This window comes from Orycteropus afer, unplaced genomic scaffold, assembly GCF_000298275.1.
Source record: "Orycteropus afer afer isolate SDZICR_OR568_19922 unplaced genomic scaffold, OryAfe1.0 scaffold00014, whole genome shotgun sequence".
In the NCBI taxonomy this organism is placed as follows: Eukaryota; Metazoa; Chordata; class Mammalia; order Tubulidentata; family Orycteropodidae; genus Orycteropus; species Orycteropus afer.
The window spans coordinates 8416059-8434079 of NW_006921601.1; the positions used below are offsets into that span (position 1 = coordinate 8416059).

At 40.7% G+C, this 18021-nt stretch overlaps 1 protein-coding gene across 1 annotated transcript in view; it reads right to left on the reverse strand.

Annotated features, from left to right (window-relative positions):
* The window catches only part of GALNT18 (polypeptide N-acetylgalactosaminyltransferase 18), a 440243-nt gene that overhangs the window by 46184 nt on the left and 376038 nt on the right, over positions 1 to 18021 (reverse strand). Inside the window, exon 8 of the mRNA XM_007956750.1 lies at positions 10460 to 10555. Within this exon, the coding sequence (XP_007954941.1) occupies positions 10460 to 10555 (96 nt within the window). The remainder of the gene's footprint in view (positions 1 to 10459; positions 10556 to 18021) is intronic.

Below are 18021 nucleotides of genomic sequence, written 5' to 3' on the forward strand. Positions count from 1 at the left end.
GATCATACACACAAAGCATTTAGAGAGATGTCTAGAAAGAGTAAATAAATGTAAGCTGTTAATGTGTTAATGTGGAGTCCCTGGGTGGGAAAAATAATGAATACACTCAGTTGCTGACTAAAAGGTTGGTGGTTTGAGTCTACCCAGACATGTGTCAGAAGGCCTGGTGATCTACTTTCAAAATATAAAACCAAAAAAAAAAAACCCAAACTCACTGCTGTCGAGTCGATTCTGACTGATAGTGACCCCTCCTTGGGTTTCCGAGGTGGTATCTCTTGGAATTAGATTGCCCATCCTTCCTTCCGAGGAGTGGCTGGTGGGTTTGAACCTCCAGCTTTCTGGTTAGCAGTCAAATGCCTTAGGCACTATGCCACCAGAACTCCAAATAGGTCACTGAAAAATCTATGGAGCTCATTTCTACTCTGACACATATAGGTTGCCATGAGTCAAAAGTGACTAGATGGCAACTGGTTTTGGTTAATATTGGTTGTTATAATTATCTTTAAGTGACTAGCAAGTTTTCAAAGAACATTTGTTGAGACTGTCCTAATTAGAACAAGAAACATGATTACTGAGCCCAGTCCTGTGCCAGACCCAGTGTTAGGCAACACATAGGGTTGTTACTTTTTCAAAATTACAGCAACTACCCCTGTTTTACAGATCAGGAAGCTGAGGCCCAGAGAGGTGAAGTCATTTGTCAGAGAGTAAAGAGCCAAGTTGGGATCTAAATTCAGCTCATTTAATTCTGGTTGCAGTGACCTGTGCCCAAGGGCAGAGGGGCCTGGGATGCAAAGATCCCTAAGGATGGCGGGCGCAGTGGCGTCACTGGGGAAATGTATAGGGTATAGACTGCACTAGGTAACACTGTTGTGGGCAGGGGTTGACACCAAAATGATTGTCTAAAATTTTGTGCAGGGTTTCAGCAGAAATTTATTGTTTTATAAAAATATCCCTGAAGTTAGTTGTAACAACAAAAACATTTATTTTTGTAAGCCCAGCTCACATGTATCAATATATCTACAAGGCTTGAACACTATGCTAATTTGCTTTCTGAACCTTCTAATGTGCTCCAGTCAGAGCTGTCATTATTACCCAATTACAATGATGCTTCAAAGCACATGGTTCCATGTGCATACGCTACAAACATGCAACAAGAACTCACTGTTGTTTTTGTTGTTCCTGTGTTTTTATATTAGCTGATTTTATCAAACTGTCTGGTATTTTAGCTACACTATTGTTCTGGTGGCGTAGTGCCTAAGGCATTTGACTGCTAACCAGAAGGCTGGCAGTTCAAATCCACCAGCTACTCCTCAGAAGGAAGACTAGGCAATCTACTTCTGTAGAGATACCACCTCAGAAATCCAAGGAGGAGTCAGTATGAGGTGGATTTGACTTGACAGGCAGTGAGTTTTGGTGTTGTGGTAATTGGCATTTGTGAACCTTTATCAATAATTATTTTAAGAATGAAGTAGTAATGAAAGGAAAAGAAGAAAAATAAAAAAAAAAAAACTTCTCAGTTACTCACAATGTAACAAATAATGTTATAATTCAACATAGAAAGATTTTACAAAACAATTGCTAGTATTTGTATAATCTAAGAAATATTACATTTAAGCAATTTATAACTTAACTATATAGTATCACATATTTTTCTGTGATTGAAAGTGATTATAAACATTACTAATGATTCTGTATAGTCTTGTACGGGAGGAGGTCCATGGGGTGCAAGAGGGGGTGACACCAACCCTAGTGATGCCACCAAGTGAGTGGAGGGCAGGAGACCCAGCCTCTCTCTGATTAGTGAGCCTGAACAATTTCCTAAATGTTGGCCCACTGTGGTGCTGCTAATGATTGTTTCTTCCCACTCCGTGGGAGTTTAATAAAAGTCATGCAAAACTTGCTGTTTACAACTCTAACTGTGGAGTTTGGACATGAAGTGAAGAACATACAATGTGGAATTAATACGAAATAAAGCAGCTCCTTTTGTTAGCAGTGAAGCTGCAGGAACAGCCAGAGTTCACCATCACACAGTGGTGGTGTGAAGAGAAGGTTAGCACTGAAGCACCAACATTTATCTGTGTGCCTTAAGGAACCCCAGGCCCTTGCTCCCACAGAAGAGGTAAAGGCTCTTCCAGGGGCCACTTGTTCTTGAGTCCTGGGATTCTAGCAGGGCACATTAGGCACCTGACCTCCATGGATGTCTCAAAGAGCTGCAAGGGTGAAGGGAGCAACTCCGGCCCTGGAATTTCCAGAAAGGAATGACTGCAGGTAGTCAGACCTACTCTTCCCAGCCTCAAATGTCCCTCTTCTTTTCCCTTAGAGAGGTTGGTCTTGGTATGACATAATAGCTACTATCATGTTCTAGGCACTGGAATAGGTGTTGTCATATACCCTCACAATAATTCAAGGAAGTGCACATTACTGGCCCATTTCATAGATTATGATATAGCTGTGGTTTAGAAAGATTAAGTCACTTGCCTAAGTCACATCAGTTCTATGGGCACAGCTGGAACTAGACCTCAGTCTTGTCTGACTCCAAGTTCATGTTCTTCCTATTACATTGTGCATCAGTCATTGCCTTGCTTCCCACTGGTGCAAAATGCTGCTCTTTTCAAATGACCATCCTGCACTGTGACAGCTAAAGTTCCACAGGGAGGTGCCAAGGATATGGGCTTGTGGAGAGCCACCCAGGCCAGCTCTGCATTACCTCAGAAGCAGTACTCTGTATCTTATGTGAACAGTGGCCTGTGGAATTGTGTGAGACTACAGCCAATAAATAAAGAGATCCAAATAATGCTATCTGAGTTAACCTCTGAATAATGCAGAGCCGAGTGACCAGCCCAAGCTTTAGGACAGGGTAAGGATCCCCTAGAACACTTACCTGAGCCCTGCCTAACATTCATCAGCTGATGAGTTGGGTGATGCAGCCACACTCCAAGGAAATTGTGGAGGACACATTTTAATGACATTAAAACTCAAAAAACTCATTGCTGTCAAGTTGATTTTGACTCACAGTGGAATATACAATGGTATCTCTACAGAAGTAGATTCCCAACCTTCCTTCTGAGGAGTGGCTGGTGGGTTTGAACCTCCAGCCTTCTGGTTAGCAGGCAAATGCCTTAGGCACTATGCCACTAGAGCGCCCTTTAATAACATTGTTGTTGTTGTTGTTATGTGTCCTCGAGTTGGCCCACACTCATACCGACCCTTCCTTGGGTTTCCAAGGCAGTATCACTATGGAAGTAGACTGCCCAATCTTCCTTCTGAGGAGTGGCTGGTGGGTTTGAACCACCAACCTTCTGGTTGGCAGTCAAGTGCCTTAGGCGCTATGTTACCAGAGCTCCTTTAATGACATTAGAGCTAGGAAATAAACTGAGGGAACTTTTTTTTTTTTTAACTTACAGCCCTTGAGTGCCTGGCACTCTTATTTATTTATAGATGAAATCACAAAACAGTGGTGAAATCTGCCAAAGATCACAGAGAAGTGGCTAGCACTTTAAATTCTTGGCCCACAAAGTAAAAATTTTTGCAATTCTTTCTGAGATGTCACTGAAAAGATTTGGAGATGCAAGCACGGTATATGAGAAGCCCTTCATGCTCCCTACCATCATTGGGGGCTCTGCAAAGTCAGCAGAGGGGTGATGGCTTCCTTATGGCCCCAAGAGCAAATAGGAAGCTTCTAGAGAATGGTTGTCAGACAAGGAAACAAAAGTAGGTAAGCTTTGTCATCTATGCATCTATCCACATATATATGTATGTATGTGTGGTTTTTTTTGTGTGTGTGTGAATTGCCAAATGAGAGCTTTTTTTTTTTTTTTTTTTTTTAAAAGAAGACATTGCAAAAAGTAAAAGCAATAAAATCCATCTGTAATTCCATAAATTTTTTATTTTAGAAAACACTACCTGATCCAATATGGAGTTAATCTCAGGTTAAAATAGGATACTTCTGATTCCACTCTCATCTTTTTACCTTGACTAAGAAAGCACTTCCTGAAGCATAAATGTGCCAGCTTCAGTATTTCAGAAACTTTAGAAGGAATTAAAGTCCCTTTTATCTTTCTTTTTCTATAGTCAAGAATTTACCTTCTCATAGGAGAAGCACTTTCTTTTTTCCACCTGTGTCTTTTGCAGTCTAGAAGATTTAAGAATAAAGGAGGGGAGAAATCCTCAGATCCTGTCTTGTCTTCTTTCTTGCCTTTCATGGGCTAATGAGAAGGTGCTTGGGTGGCAGTATGTAGCAAGATTTCATCATATAAACTATCATCATCCAAGTGCTGCCTCCCTCTTTAGAATGGGGCTCCTCCAGGTCAGGGACCTGAACAAAGCTGCCTTTGCCTCTCTCGATTGTTGTAACAGTACATGTTTGTTGAATGAATAAGTGAGTGAATGAGTGATTGATTAGATAAATAAAGAGTCTGTGGGGAGACCCATTATTGTATTTTTACCATCAGAAGAAATTTTCCAGGCTGTTACACTAATTAAAGCTAATATTCTCAGTTATTTTGAGGATTGCTTGAAATTTGCTGCTAATTTAAATAAAATGGTTACGTTTACTTATTAACCAATTAGCACGCTTCCCAGCAGCTTCACCTCACTAATTTGATTAGTTACACTATGTTTTCTCCTAAGCAGGGCCTTCTCTGAGACTGGGAATATCATTGCTATATGGACATTTTAAACAACATTTAAGCAGAATCTCTAAAAACAGTTTAAATACAGATGTGAACCCAGCCCAACACACCTTTAGGAATATGACGTTATAGACAGGGCCACCCACCAGCCACTCCTCGGAAGGAAGATGGGGCTTTACTTCCGTAGTGATACTGCCTCGGAAACCCAAGGAGGGGTCTCTATGAGTTGGGTCCGACTCGACGGCACATAACAACAACAGCAACAACATACTGTAAGTGCTACCACAAAAAGCATTTCTGTCACTACACTAGATTGAGTCTTCAAGGATAATGAAACTTTCTAAAATAGAAATACTTCATGAAAGACAACTTATCATATATTGATAAATAAATGAACAAAATAAAACACTGGAAGAAGAACAATGTCAAAATACTGGTTTCCTTCCTAGTCCTGAAATTCCAGGAATGAAGCTCAAATGTAGCCACATACTATAATTCTCAAGACGGAAGAGTCCAAGCCCTGGCTGTGGTGAAGACTTGGGGATAAAAAAAAAAAAAAAAAATTGTTTGTCTCCAGCTCTAGAGTATTAAGTTCATGAGGGCATGACTTCTATGTGATTCATCCCTTAGGGTCAAGAATCGAATCTGGCATATGGTAGATGGTCACTCACTGATGTTTCAAAAACATAGTAATGAACTAAGAAGTCACAGAGTTCCAGATTAAGAATGCCCTTAGCAATTTCTTAGTTTAAGAATCTAAATGACATCAGAATCCTTCATATGGTCCCTGACGCCAACCAAATTTGTCCTGGATCCCTCTGACGATGGAGAGGCCAGACACTGACTAGGAAGGATTCCTTACATTCAGCCAAAAATCTGTGTCCTTATAATTTTGAAAGGAATCCTCCTGTCTCCCTTGAATCTCCTCTTTCCTATGCTAATCAAGTCCTATTGTTCTAGCTCAAGGGCATGAGTGAACTTGAATCTCTTTACCAATCTATTATGATAATTCTTATGATAATAGTAATAATAATAATAATAGGCCATGCTTAGTAAACAATGACTGTGTGCCAGAATTCTTTATCTAAATACTATATGTACCTCAGTTTATTTAATCCTCATAACAACCCTACTAGGTTGACACCACTATAATCTCTATATTGTAAGGAAATAGAGTCATAAGGAATTTATGAAATTTACTAAGGAACCCAATTAGTAAGTGATATGCTTGGGATTTGAGGCCAGGTAGTCTTGTTCTAGGAGTTCTGCTGGCATAGTGCCTAAGGCATTGGACTGCTAACCAGAGGCTTGCAGTTCAAACCCACCAGCCACTCCTTGGAAGGTAGGTTGGACAATCTACTTCCAAAGTGATACCACCTCGGAAACCCAAGGAGGGGTTGGTATGAGTCGGGTCTGACTTGATGGCACATAACAACAACAACACTTCTGTAGAGATACTGCCTCGGAAACCCAAGGAGGGGTTGCTATGAGTCGAAATCAACTGGATGGCAATGAGAATCTTGTTCTTGTTCCCAAGTCAAGCATAGGGTTAATGTACTCAGCTGCTGACCAAAAGGTGAAAGTTTGAGTCTGCCCAGAGTTGCCTTGGAAAAAAGGGCTATGATCTACTGAAAAAAATCAACCATTGAAAATTTTATGGCGCAAACTTCGACCCTGATATACATGGAGTTGCCATAAGTCAGAATTGGCTCCATGGCAACCAGCTAACTGGTAGTCTGGTTCTTAACCACTACATATTACTTCATCACTTGACTTTCAACATTTTTAGGCTTCCTATCAAGCATAATGCCCAGAGAATAGTATTTGATGTTCATAGCAGAGGCCAGAAATACTTGTCACCTTGGGTGGTTGCTATTCCCCAGATAGCAAAATGAGTCACCACACCACTCTCCTGGAGTTGTGCAGGAAACAACATGCACAATTGAATGTAGCAATCCTGCTGTTCATGAGTGAACTTCCCTAGATTCTACTTGGCCTCTGTGTCCATGGTAACAAGAAAGATTTTGCTGAGAGCTGCCAACCGGAGGAGATAGCATCCCTGGAAATGCATGTTTGAGAAGTCTGATTGGGACCAAGTCTGGGGGATTCAGAGGATTCTTGGGGCCTACATCCGTCCACAGTCCCCTTCTGTGGTGTATCTTGACATTGTCCTTAGGTAACGTATCCCTGTATACCCCCTTTCCATTCTTTTCATGAGCCAATCAAGTGCTTGAGGGCCAACAGATGCTTTTGGTAAGCCTTTCCAGCCAGAAGCCCTGTCTCTACACAATTGCTTCTCCCCTTACCCTGAACCGATTTCTGGTGGATGGATGATCTCAGACCACACCCTCAGAGAGGCCAAGGACACATAACTCCAGGATGACTCAGTTCTCTGCATCTCCTAACTCTCTGGGTAGGACAGGCTCTATAAATTCCAGCCACACCATCACCTCCCTCTTCTGGGAACTATGTCTAGATCTGAGGCTTGTCCCAAACTTCCTTACCTCTGGGCACTGATAGCCATATATCCTAGTCATAAGCCTAATGGAAGCAGGCAACTGGGAGCCAATGTTTCTATATGGCCCAGTTGCAAGGGTGTTCTTGTGGCTTTGGGGATGGATAATGGGGACCCGAGTCTTTAAGACTTACTGAAGCTCCACATTAAGAAGCTGATTTCCAAAGCATCAAGGGAAATAGCTCCCAGAATTCTTGGCACAGCATCAACTCAAAGCTTCCTAGGCCAATCTGATTTCAGCACACAGGAATTGGAGGTAAACAAATTATTAGTTAGTTGGAAGAGCTGAGTCTAGAGATAGCCCTGTTCATCTTCCCATTTTGTAGATAAGACAGGTCCAGATGAAATTAATCAATGGTGATAGACATCAGAACAGTCATTAGCTTTGAGTGGGAGTATTGAGGAGCAACAAGGAAACCCCTGGGGATGAGGACATTCTTCTCTATCTTGATGTACATGGTGACTATAGTTTTAAACAGATGTAGAAATTCACTGAGCTACACTTAATATTTGTGCACTTTACTATAAACACTTTAGTAAAAGAGTAAAACAAAACAATAGCCCAGAGAGGGTTAAGGTGACATTGCAAATATGTGTGAAGACCAAACTTAGGAATCTGACTTCCTGATGGCCAGTTCATTGCCCTTGCCCCTACTTCACTGCATTTTTTCTGTCATAGCAACTCAGTGATGGACAATAAACTATGGTAGGTTTTTATCAGAGCAAGAACCCATGGTAAATGAGGCATGAGGTCAAAGCAAGTCAATCTATTGTGGGTTGGGGCTAGAACTTTGAGGACACTTACATGGAACAAGACTTGGGCTTAATAAGTAGGAATAAGATTATTATAGTAATAATAATGCAAACATTTCTTGAGCACTTACAGGTATCAAGCACTATTTTAAATACCTTACATGTGGCATAGTGCCTAAGACATTTGACTGCTAACTAGAAGGTTGGTGGTTCAAACCTACCAGCCACTCTGTGGAAGGAAGACTGGGCAACCTACTTCCATAAAGATTTACTGCCTTGGAAACACAAAAGGGGTCGCTATGAGTTGTAATCAACTCAATGGCAGTGAGGTTTTTTTTTTTTTTAAACATGTATTTAATGCTCATAATAACCTATATGGTAGGAGCTCTGGTGGAGTAGTAGGTAAGGCACTTGACTATTAACTGGAAGGTCAGCACTTCAAACCCACCAACTGCTCCGCAGAAGGAAGACTGGGTAATCTAGTTCCGTAAAGATTAACAGCTTCAGAAATCCAATGGTGGTTGCCATGAGTTGGAAACAACTCTATGGCAGTTAGGGTTTTTTTTTTTTTTTTAAATAACATTATTAATCCACACTTTACAAATAAGAAAATAGGCCCAGGTTTATAAATCTGCCCAAGGTTTTGCAAGTAGAAAGGGTAATGATGAGGTTTGGACCCAGGCAATCTGGCTCCATAATGCATGTTCTTAACTATAACATAGATGGCCTCATATTGAATCATCTGTTGTTGGTGGAAGACTGTTAGTCTCTGCTTAGGCTGATACCACCATCTCAAAGAAGAATCACTCAGCATTTGTCTAGTGTTCCAGATAAGTACTCAACTCTATGGATCACCACTTAGATTTGTTCAAAGCAAATTCGCCTAGCATCAACTGGATTAGGAGGCAGAGAGAGAATTTACAAAAAGACCAAAGCTCTTGTGACATGGTCACTTGATCCACACTCAAGACCAATATGGTTATGTTCTGGGCTGAAACAGAAAATGCAAATTAATGCAGTTTAATAAAAATGAAAACCACAGTGCAATACCACTATCATGCCTGCTCCACATTGGCTATAATTAAGAAAATAGATAATACCAAGTGTTGAGGAGGATGTGGAGCAACTGGAACTCTAATATACTACTGGTGGGAGTGAAAATTGGTACAACCACTTTGAAACACTGTTTAGCCAAGGTCTACTAAAGTTAAACAATTGACTTAACAATTCTGTCTTTATATAGAAATGAGCATATATATGTGCCAAAAGACATGAGCAAGGATGTTCATAGCTGTTTTATTCATAATGGTCCCAAACTGTTAATAATACAAATGTCCATCAATAGTACAGTAGATAATGAGTTATGGTATATTCATAAAATGGAATCCTACATAGTAATGAAAATGAACAAACTACAATTCACAGACATAACTGAGGAAAGAGACCAAAGTGAATATATACTAATTATATAAAGTTTGAAATCAGGCAATAATGTTTTTTTTCTTTATCTGAGCACTGGTTATATGAATGTGCTTCCTCTGTGAAAATTCACTGAGCTGTATGCTTATAAGCTGTGTATTTTCTGTATCTATGTGATACTTCAATAAAATGTTTACATAAAAATAGTCACTGATTAGAAGATGTCACAGCATTGTAATAATAAAGAATGAATTGCTGTAGTATAAGTTGCTGACCTGCAATTGATGTCACAGAAGCTCAGTGCACAGAGATCATAATAGACAATAACCTGAAGTCTTAGCATTCTTACACAAGATAACACAAACATCATCATGTTCTCTAGTCATGTGTTTAGGCAGGTAACAACACTTTTAAACACTAATTTGGAACTGCATGAATATTCATATTTTATATCCAAAAAATATATTTTTATCATGCTGTATTTGTGGAGTTAAGATATGTAAACTCTGAAAATGTTAATTCAGAACAGATCAGTCTATCTTATTCTAGGTCAATGCTTGTCCACTGTACTTTGCTGAATAGACCATTTCTGTGTCCTGGCATCCTCTCTGGGTATCTGAGACCAAGACTATGAATGTGGAATTTTTCAGGTTAACTTATTTTCCTGGTAGCTGCATTTTATTCTCCACGAGAAAGTCCTAATAGCTAGAAAGGAGTCCCAAAGCTATACATTTTGGTCCCAGGTATGATCTATTAAAAGTGCCTGAGGGCTTCTGAAATAAACTCTGAGGGGTCTTTGAGCTATCTTAGTGCTTGTGGAACCTTTGGGTTCCTCCCTCTAGAGGTGTATATGGCTGATAGAACCAGGACTGTGACTTACCCATAACTTCCCCAAAGGAGGTATTCCTCTTTAGAAACTGTCTCCCTTCCTGTTGCCACACCCCATCCTGGCATCCTAGCATCCATTTCCCCAGTTTCCTTCCAAGTAAGGACTTTCCTCATTTGTTTATGAGGATACTTCTTAATGAGCAGCTCCTTGGCCCCTGGACCCAGAGTAGCCATGACATAACTTAGCCATCCTTCCCTACAATAGACACACTCATGTATACACCCTGGCATAGGGCTTTCTCTAAGGACTCACCTGAGGTGTCATCCCATGGCAGATGTACATGATGGGAACATTTTCTGTGTCTGGCCCCTGATCAAGACACAGATCAGTCTTCAGGGAATTCTGCAGCTGAACATCAAAGGAGAGATGGCCACACCAAAGAAAAAGAAACAGATAAAGCAATGCATTAAATCAGGAATAGCAAGCATTTCACTGAGACAGACTATTTCCATTATCAACTCAAGGTCCCTTGAATACTATGGAAAGCAACAAGCACCAGCTTTTGCCTTGCCTTATAGAGCTGAAGAAGACTGGCCTCCTTTGAAGGAGAAACATTCACATCTAGTTAAATAGCAAGCTATGTTTTGAGGTCAGACAGTAAGGGTAAAAATAAAAGATACACACGTGCACACATACACACATAAGGTAATACTAGGCTCTTAACGCCCTCCATTTCCACAGAGGTGGCACAATGGCCTTTAGTGATCCATGGAAATAAGTCTTTGGCTCTGGGTGTAGGGCAAAGTGTGTAATATGTTAGCTGTTTTCAGATCTGGGACATCTTCTGGGACTAGGTCCTCTCTGCCTCCTGAAGATCCAGCTGTGGTTTGGCCATTATTAGCAGGTGAGCAGTCTCCAGAACGGGAGGTCCGGTAGAAGAATAAGAGAGGAGGTATTCCTCACCCTTCACTACAAGCCCATGGACCCATACTCTTGGCAATCAACAGAACATGTCTAGGTAAGAATGCCAATATTCAACTTCCCCCTTCTGGTTAAGTTCATTCTTAGTTCTTGGGAAGGACAGCCTATGGTGCACAGAGTCCTGTTCACTAGTCAGCTGAGTAGACAAGGGTGGGTGCCTGTACACAATTTATACTGAGTAATTAATTAACTTTATCTTCCTGTGTCCCCTCCATCCTTCTCTTTCTGGATTGACCATCTCATCATTCTCTCATTCTGTCTTAGGAATCTCAATGAGAGAACTAGAGACTGTGGTCAATGGGTAGTGGTCATGAAGCAGGGGGGACTGAAGCAGGCTTCCAGGCTTCTGGATTTTTTTTGTTTCGTTTTGTTTTCCATTTAGCCAAGCTGAGACAAAGTTTTCAGCCACCAGACCAAGTTTCTCTTTTCTATCTTGCCTCCTCCATGCCCCTTGCTTAGCTGTTTTGTTAGTTTAACTTACAGGGAGATACCAAGCATTCCAGTAGACCAATGCCAAAGTGGTAACCAGCTCAGACCAGCTTTGGCCAATGAATATGCACACTGAGAGAAATGGAATGAAGTCACTTAGAACTAACATCTCCCCTCTGCCTGAGCCCAGATCAGCTTATGACAGGAAGTCGCTGTAATTCATCTAGCATGGCATGCAAGTGCATCGGATTAAAAATGTCCTTTTAAACCAAGGTGAAAGAGACTTCAATCAATCTCCCACTAATTTACAATCAAATTCCTGGAATTTTTATGAATATGTGTAACTTCCCCTTCTTTAGCCCCATTAAAGTCATACCCTAACCCCCACTCCCAACCCCCACTCAGGGAGACAGATTTGGGTGCACTTCCCCTGGCTCCTACTAAGCACTTAGTAATAAAACCAACGTTCTATTTCATGAAAACCTGGTGTGTTCTTTTTCCTGGCCTTCCACTGCACTGGGCAGGGACCCACTTTGGTCCAGCTTCAGTTACTAGAACTGTGAAATCATTTCTATTGGAGGTGAGGACCTGTTGAACCATGTGGAAGCAGAGAAGCCAGTTGTGATTAAGGGGAGATTAAGCAGGAGGCAGACAGACGTAGAGATGAGAGAGATCACTCTGTCCCAGCTGTGGCTCCAGTGGCTTCCCAGCTGAGTACCCTCATCCATGCATACTTCAGTTTCTGCAACCAGAGAGCCTGGGGTATACACCTTTTACCCTTCTTAACCTGAGCTGGCTGAAATGGACTTCCCTCCTTGACAATCAAAACAGCTTTGTTTAGAACAGAAGGATAGGGAACAGGGAAGACAAGGGCAATGGATTGCAAGTGGGTCATCTACCTGGAGGAGGGCCCATAGACTAGAGATGGACAGTGCCTGAGTTTTTGTAGTTTTGATGTCTTGTGGCAAGTGTGGAATGAACTCAATTAAGGAGGATGGAATAGAACAGATAACCAGAGGCATGTGTGTGCCCTGTGCATATCCTGCTCTCAACAGGGGACAAGGAACAGAGTCAAATTCCTAAACTTCTTTACCTCTACTAAGTGAGAGCAGCTTAATCCCAAACTTGCAGTTTAGAGAGTCTAAGGAAATCTCCCCAGGCAGGAGCCCCAGAAACATCTATGCTGCAAATCCTCCAATGTAAACTGCCTATGTGACTTGCCTGTGTGGGAGGAGCACACTCTGAGCTTCTCCTGCTGAGGGCAAAGGGGTGGGTGTCATATCTAAAGCCAAGCATGGTAGTCCACTAGTGAGACCTGCTGTTATTGCAAAGAGAAATAGCCAGAGGGCCCTGATGTCAGGTTTAGCTTTCCCCTGGGTTCTTAAAGCTTGCCTCTGGGTGAGGGGGTGGTTGCTTTTTGATAAGTGCCCCTTGGCTGTATGTCACCTCTCTCCCAAGAAGCAGGTGGCCTGTTGAAGTGGTCTCAAGACATATAGACTGTGATGGAATTCTGGTTCCACCTGTGAAGTCTTGGACAAAGCAATAACTCCTCTCTGTCTGTTTTCTTCTCTCTAAAATGGGGATAATCATACTGCCAATCTCATAGGGCTGTTACAAGGATTAAGTGAAACAATACTTACTAGTGCTTAATGCAGGGCCTGCCAAATAGCAAATGAGCAATAATTGTTAGCTGCTATTATTACTGCTATAACGTTCCTGAGAGCCATTCAGGGAAACTGGCTTTATAAAAGTAGCTCCGTGCCAGGTACCAAGTGAAATGTGTTCCAGTGCATTATCTCATCTCATCCTCAAAGTAACCCTGACAGGTGGGTAATATTATCTCTTTGAAGGATGAAAGAACTGTGGTGTACTAATAGGCTCCATCTCACCTTCCTATTTGTAACGCTACTCTCACTGTGAGGAGGCTTCTTCATGCTGCTTTGGCCTTTCTTTGCTTGACTAAATCTGCCTCTTAATCCTTTTCCTTAGGGCCTCAGCTTATCTTTCTGTTTAGAAGCCTTCATTTACTCAAGCCTGGGTGTAAGACCTGCTCTATGCTTCACTATAACAAACAAAAACCAAACTCACTGCCATTGAGTTTGTTCCGACTCATAGCAATCTCTCCTTGGGTTTCCGAGGCAGTATCTCTATGGAAGTAGATTGCCCAGTCTTCTGAGGAGTGGCTGGGGGTGTTGAACTACCAGCCTTCTGGTTAGCAGTCAAATGCCTTACGTACTATACCATCAGAGCTCTGATGCTTCACTAGCACCCTCCATTTCTCTTATTACAGCACTTAAAAAAAGAAAAAAAAAAAAAAACAAACTAGTTGCTGCCAAGTTGATTCTAACTCATGGTGACCTCATCGGTGTCAGAATGGAACTGTGCTCCACAGGGTTTTCAATGGCTGATTTTTCAGAGGTCGATCACCAGGCTTTTCATGTAGATACTTTCATTTATTTTATTGTTGTTATTTATAATATACACAGCAAACATACACCAATTCAACAGTTTCTACATGTACCATTTAGTGACACTGATTACATTCCTTGAGTTGTGCAACCATTGTCACCCTCCTTTCCTGAGTTGTTTCTCCATCATTAACACAGACTTACTGTACCCTAAGGTTCCTATCTAATCTTTTGAGTTTCTGTTATCAATATGACCCCATATAGGCAGTTATTTAAAAAACATAATGATTAAGGCAGACCTTTTTTACTTGTTGAGCTGATCTATTGTTTGACTTTAAGAAGACTTTGGGGGATTTTTTTGGTTTAAGTTTTAAAGATTCTCAGGGCAATAGTTAAGGGGTTCATCCAACCTTCATGGGTCCAGGAAGTCTGGAGTCCATAAGAATTTGAAATTCTGTTCTACATTTTCTCCCTTTTGATCAGGATTTGTCTATGAAATCTTTGACCAAAATGTTCAGTAATGGTAGCCAAGCACCATCTAGTTCTAAAATAGTTCTAAAATGGGGATAATCATACTTGTCACCTAGTGACAAAGGCAATTAGGCACACATTCCATATCCTCCTCTTATTCCTGACTCTCCTTTTTCCTCTGTTGATCCAGGTGAACAGAGATCAACTGTTGTGCTTTGGATGGTCATTTGCAAACTTTTAAGGCCCCAGACATTGCACATTGAACTAGGAGGTGGAACAAAAGCACTAAATATATTATTAGGCCAATTTCTGGATCCTGCATCTGACTCATCATCCTCCGACCTCTAGTTCTTGGGACATGAGCCAGCAGCCTGCTGTTTGACCTGCTGATTTTAGGTTAACAACCTCTGCAACCACATGAGTCAGGAGAAGCCTCCAGCCTGATGCCTAACCCATGGATTTGGTACTTGCCAGCCTTCACAGCTGTGTGAGCCATTTCATTACAATAAATTTCTCTCTCTCTCTGTCTCTCTCTCTTTCTCTGTCTCTCTGTCTCTGTCTCTGTCTCTCTCTCTCTTTCCAATATACGTAACAAGTAAGAAGGAAAGAGCCCCCAGGCAGGAAGCGGGAGCCAAGGCCGATGGCTGGAACAGGTAGGGGGAAGGCCAGGAAGTGAGTGGATAGGTTGGAACAGCTAAGGGAGATGAACTTGTCTGTCAGTTTGTTGTACTGTGGTGGCTTGCATGTTGCTGTGAGGCTGGAGGCTGTACCAGCAGGGTTGCCCATGGTGGATGGGTTTTAGCAGAGCTTCCAGACTGAGACAGACTTGGAAGAAGGAAGAGAATATCCACTTCTCAAAACATTGGCCAGTGAAAACCTTATGAATAGTAGTGAAACACTATTTGATATATTACAGGACAATTTTATGAATAGCCCTGAAACATTGTCTGATACAAAGCAGAAAGATGAGCCCCTCGTCAGAAGGCACTCAAAATATGACTGGGAAAGGGCTGCCTCATCAGAGTAGAGCCAACCTTAATTATATGAATAAAGTAGAGCTTTCAGGACCTCCATTTGCTGATGTGGCATGACTGAGCATGAGAAGAAATAGCTGCAAGCATCCATTATTATTATAATGGATAATAATCTATTCTGATTATTATTGGAACATGGAATGTACAAAGTATGAATCTAGGAAATTGGAAGTTGTCAAAAATGAAATGCAATGCATAAAGATCAATATCCTAGGCATTAGTGAGCTGAAATGGACCAATTTCGGCCATTTTGAATCAGACAACCATATGATCTACTATGCCAGGAATGACAAATTGAAGAGGAATGGCATGGAATTCATTATTACAAAGAATGTTTTAAGATCTATCCTGAAGTACAATGCTGTCAGTGATAGGATAATATCCATATGCCTGCAAAGAAGACCAGTTAATACTACTATTATTCAAATTTACGCACCAAGCACTGAAGCCAAAGATGAGGAAATTGAAGATTTTTACCAATTTCTGCAGTCTGAAATTGACATAACATGAAATCAAGATGTGCTGATTATCTCTGGTGATTGGAATGCAATGTTGGAAACAAAGAAGAATCACCAATATTTGGAAAATTTGGCCTTGGTGATAGAAATAGTGCCAGTGATCGCATGATAGAATTTTGCAAGATCAATGACATATTCATTGCAAATATCTTTTTTCAACAACACAAATGGCAGTTATACACGTGGACTTTACTTGATGGAGTACACAGGAAACAGATTGACTACATCTGTGGCAAGAGGCAATGGAAAAGCTCAATATCTTCAGCCAAAACAAGGCCAAGAGCTGATTGTGGAACAGACCATAAACTGCTCATATGAAAGTTCAAGTTGAAGTTAAAGACAATTAAAACAAGTCTGTGAGAGCCAAAATATGACCTTTAACATATCTTTCCTGAACTTAGAGACCATTTAAAGAATGGATTTGATGCATTGAACACCAATGATCGAAAACCAGAGGAACTGTGGAATAACACCAAGAACATCATTCATGAAAAAAGACAGGAAAGGAAGAAAAGACCAAAACAGATGTCAGAAGAGACTCTGAAACTTGTCCTTGAATGAAAAGTAGTTAAAGCAAATGAAAGAAATGACAGGATAAAGGAGCTGAATAGAAGATTTCAAAAAGCGGCTCGAGAAGACAAAGTCAATTATTATAATGAAATGGGAAAAGACATGGAGTTGGAAAACCAAAAGGAAAGAACATGCTCAGCATTTCTCAAGCTGAAAGAACTGAAGAAAACATTTAAGCTTCAAGTTGCAATATTGAAAGATTCTATGGGAAATATGTTCAATGATGCAGGAAACATCAAAAGAAGATGGAAGGAATACACAGAATTACTGTACCAAAAAGAATTGGTAGATGATCATCCATTTCAGGAGGTGGGATATGATCAAGAACCAACAGTACTGAAGGAAGAAGTCAAGGTTGCACTGAAGGAAGTGGCAAAAAACAAGGCTCCAGGAATTGATGGAATACCCATTGAGATGTTTCAACAAATGGATGCCGTGCTTGAAGCACTCACTCGGCTATGCCAAGAAATTTAGAAGACAGCTACCTGGCCAACTGATTGGAAGAGATCCATATTTGTACCCATTCCAAAGAAAGGTGATCCCACAAAATGTAGAAATTGTTGAAAAATATCATTAATATCGCATGCAAGTAAAATCTTACTGAAGATAATTCAAAAATGGTTGCAGCAGTATATTGGCAGAGGACTTCCAGAAATGCAAGCTGGATTCAGAAGAGGATATGGAACAAGGCATATCATTGCTGATGTCAGATGAATCTTGGCTCAAAGCAAAGAATACCAGAAAGATGTTTACTTGTGTTTTATTGACTATGCAAAAGCATTAAATTATGTGGATCATAACAAATTATGGATAACATTGAGAAGGATAGGAATTCCAGAACACTAAATTGTACTCATGAGGAATCTGTACATAGACCAGGAGGCTGTCATTTGAACAGAACAAGGGGACACTTCATGGTTTAAAATCAAGAAGGGAGTGAATCAGGGTTGAATCCTTTCACCATACTTATTCAATCTGAATGCTGAGCCAATAATCTGAAAGTTGGACTATATGAAGAAGAACTACATGAAGCATCAAGATTGGAGAAAGACTCAGTAACAATCTGTGATATGCTGATGACTCAACTTTGCATGCTGAAAGTGAAGATGACTTGAAGCACTTACTGATGAAATTTGAAGACTACAGTCTGCAGTATTGATTACACATCAAAAGAAAAAACACAAAAGTCCTCAAAGCTGGACCAATAACCAGCATCAAGATAAATGGAGAAAAGACTCAAATTGTCAAATACTTCATATTACTTGGTTCTACAGTCAACACAAGTCCAAGAGAGCCAAAGTATGATCTTGAATATATCCCTCCTGAATTTAGAGATCATTTAAAGAATAGATTTGATGCATTGAACACCAACAACCGAAAGCCAGATGAATTATGGGAAGATATCAAGAACATTATCCATGAAGAAAGCAAGAGATCACTAAAATGACAAGAAAAGAAGACCA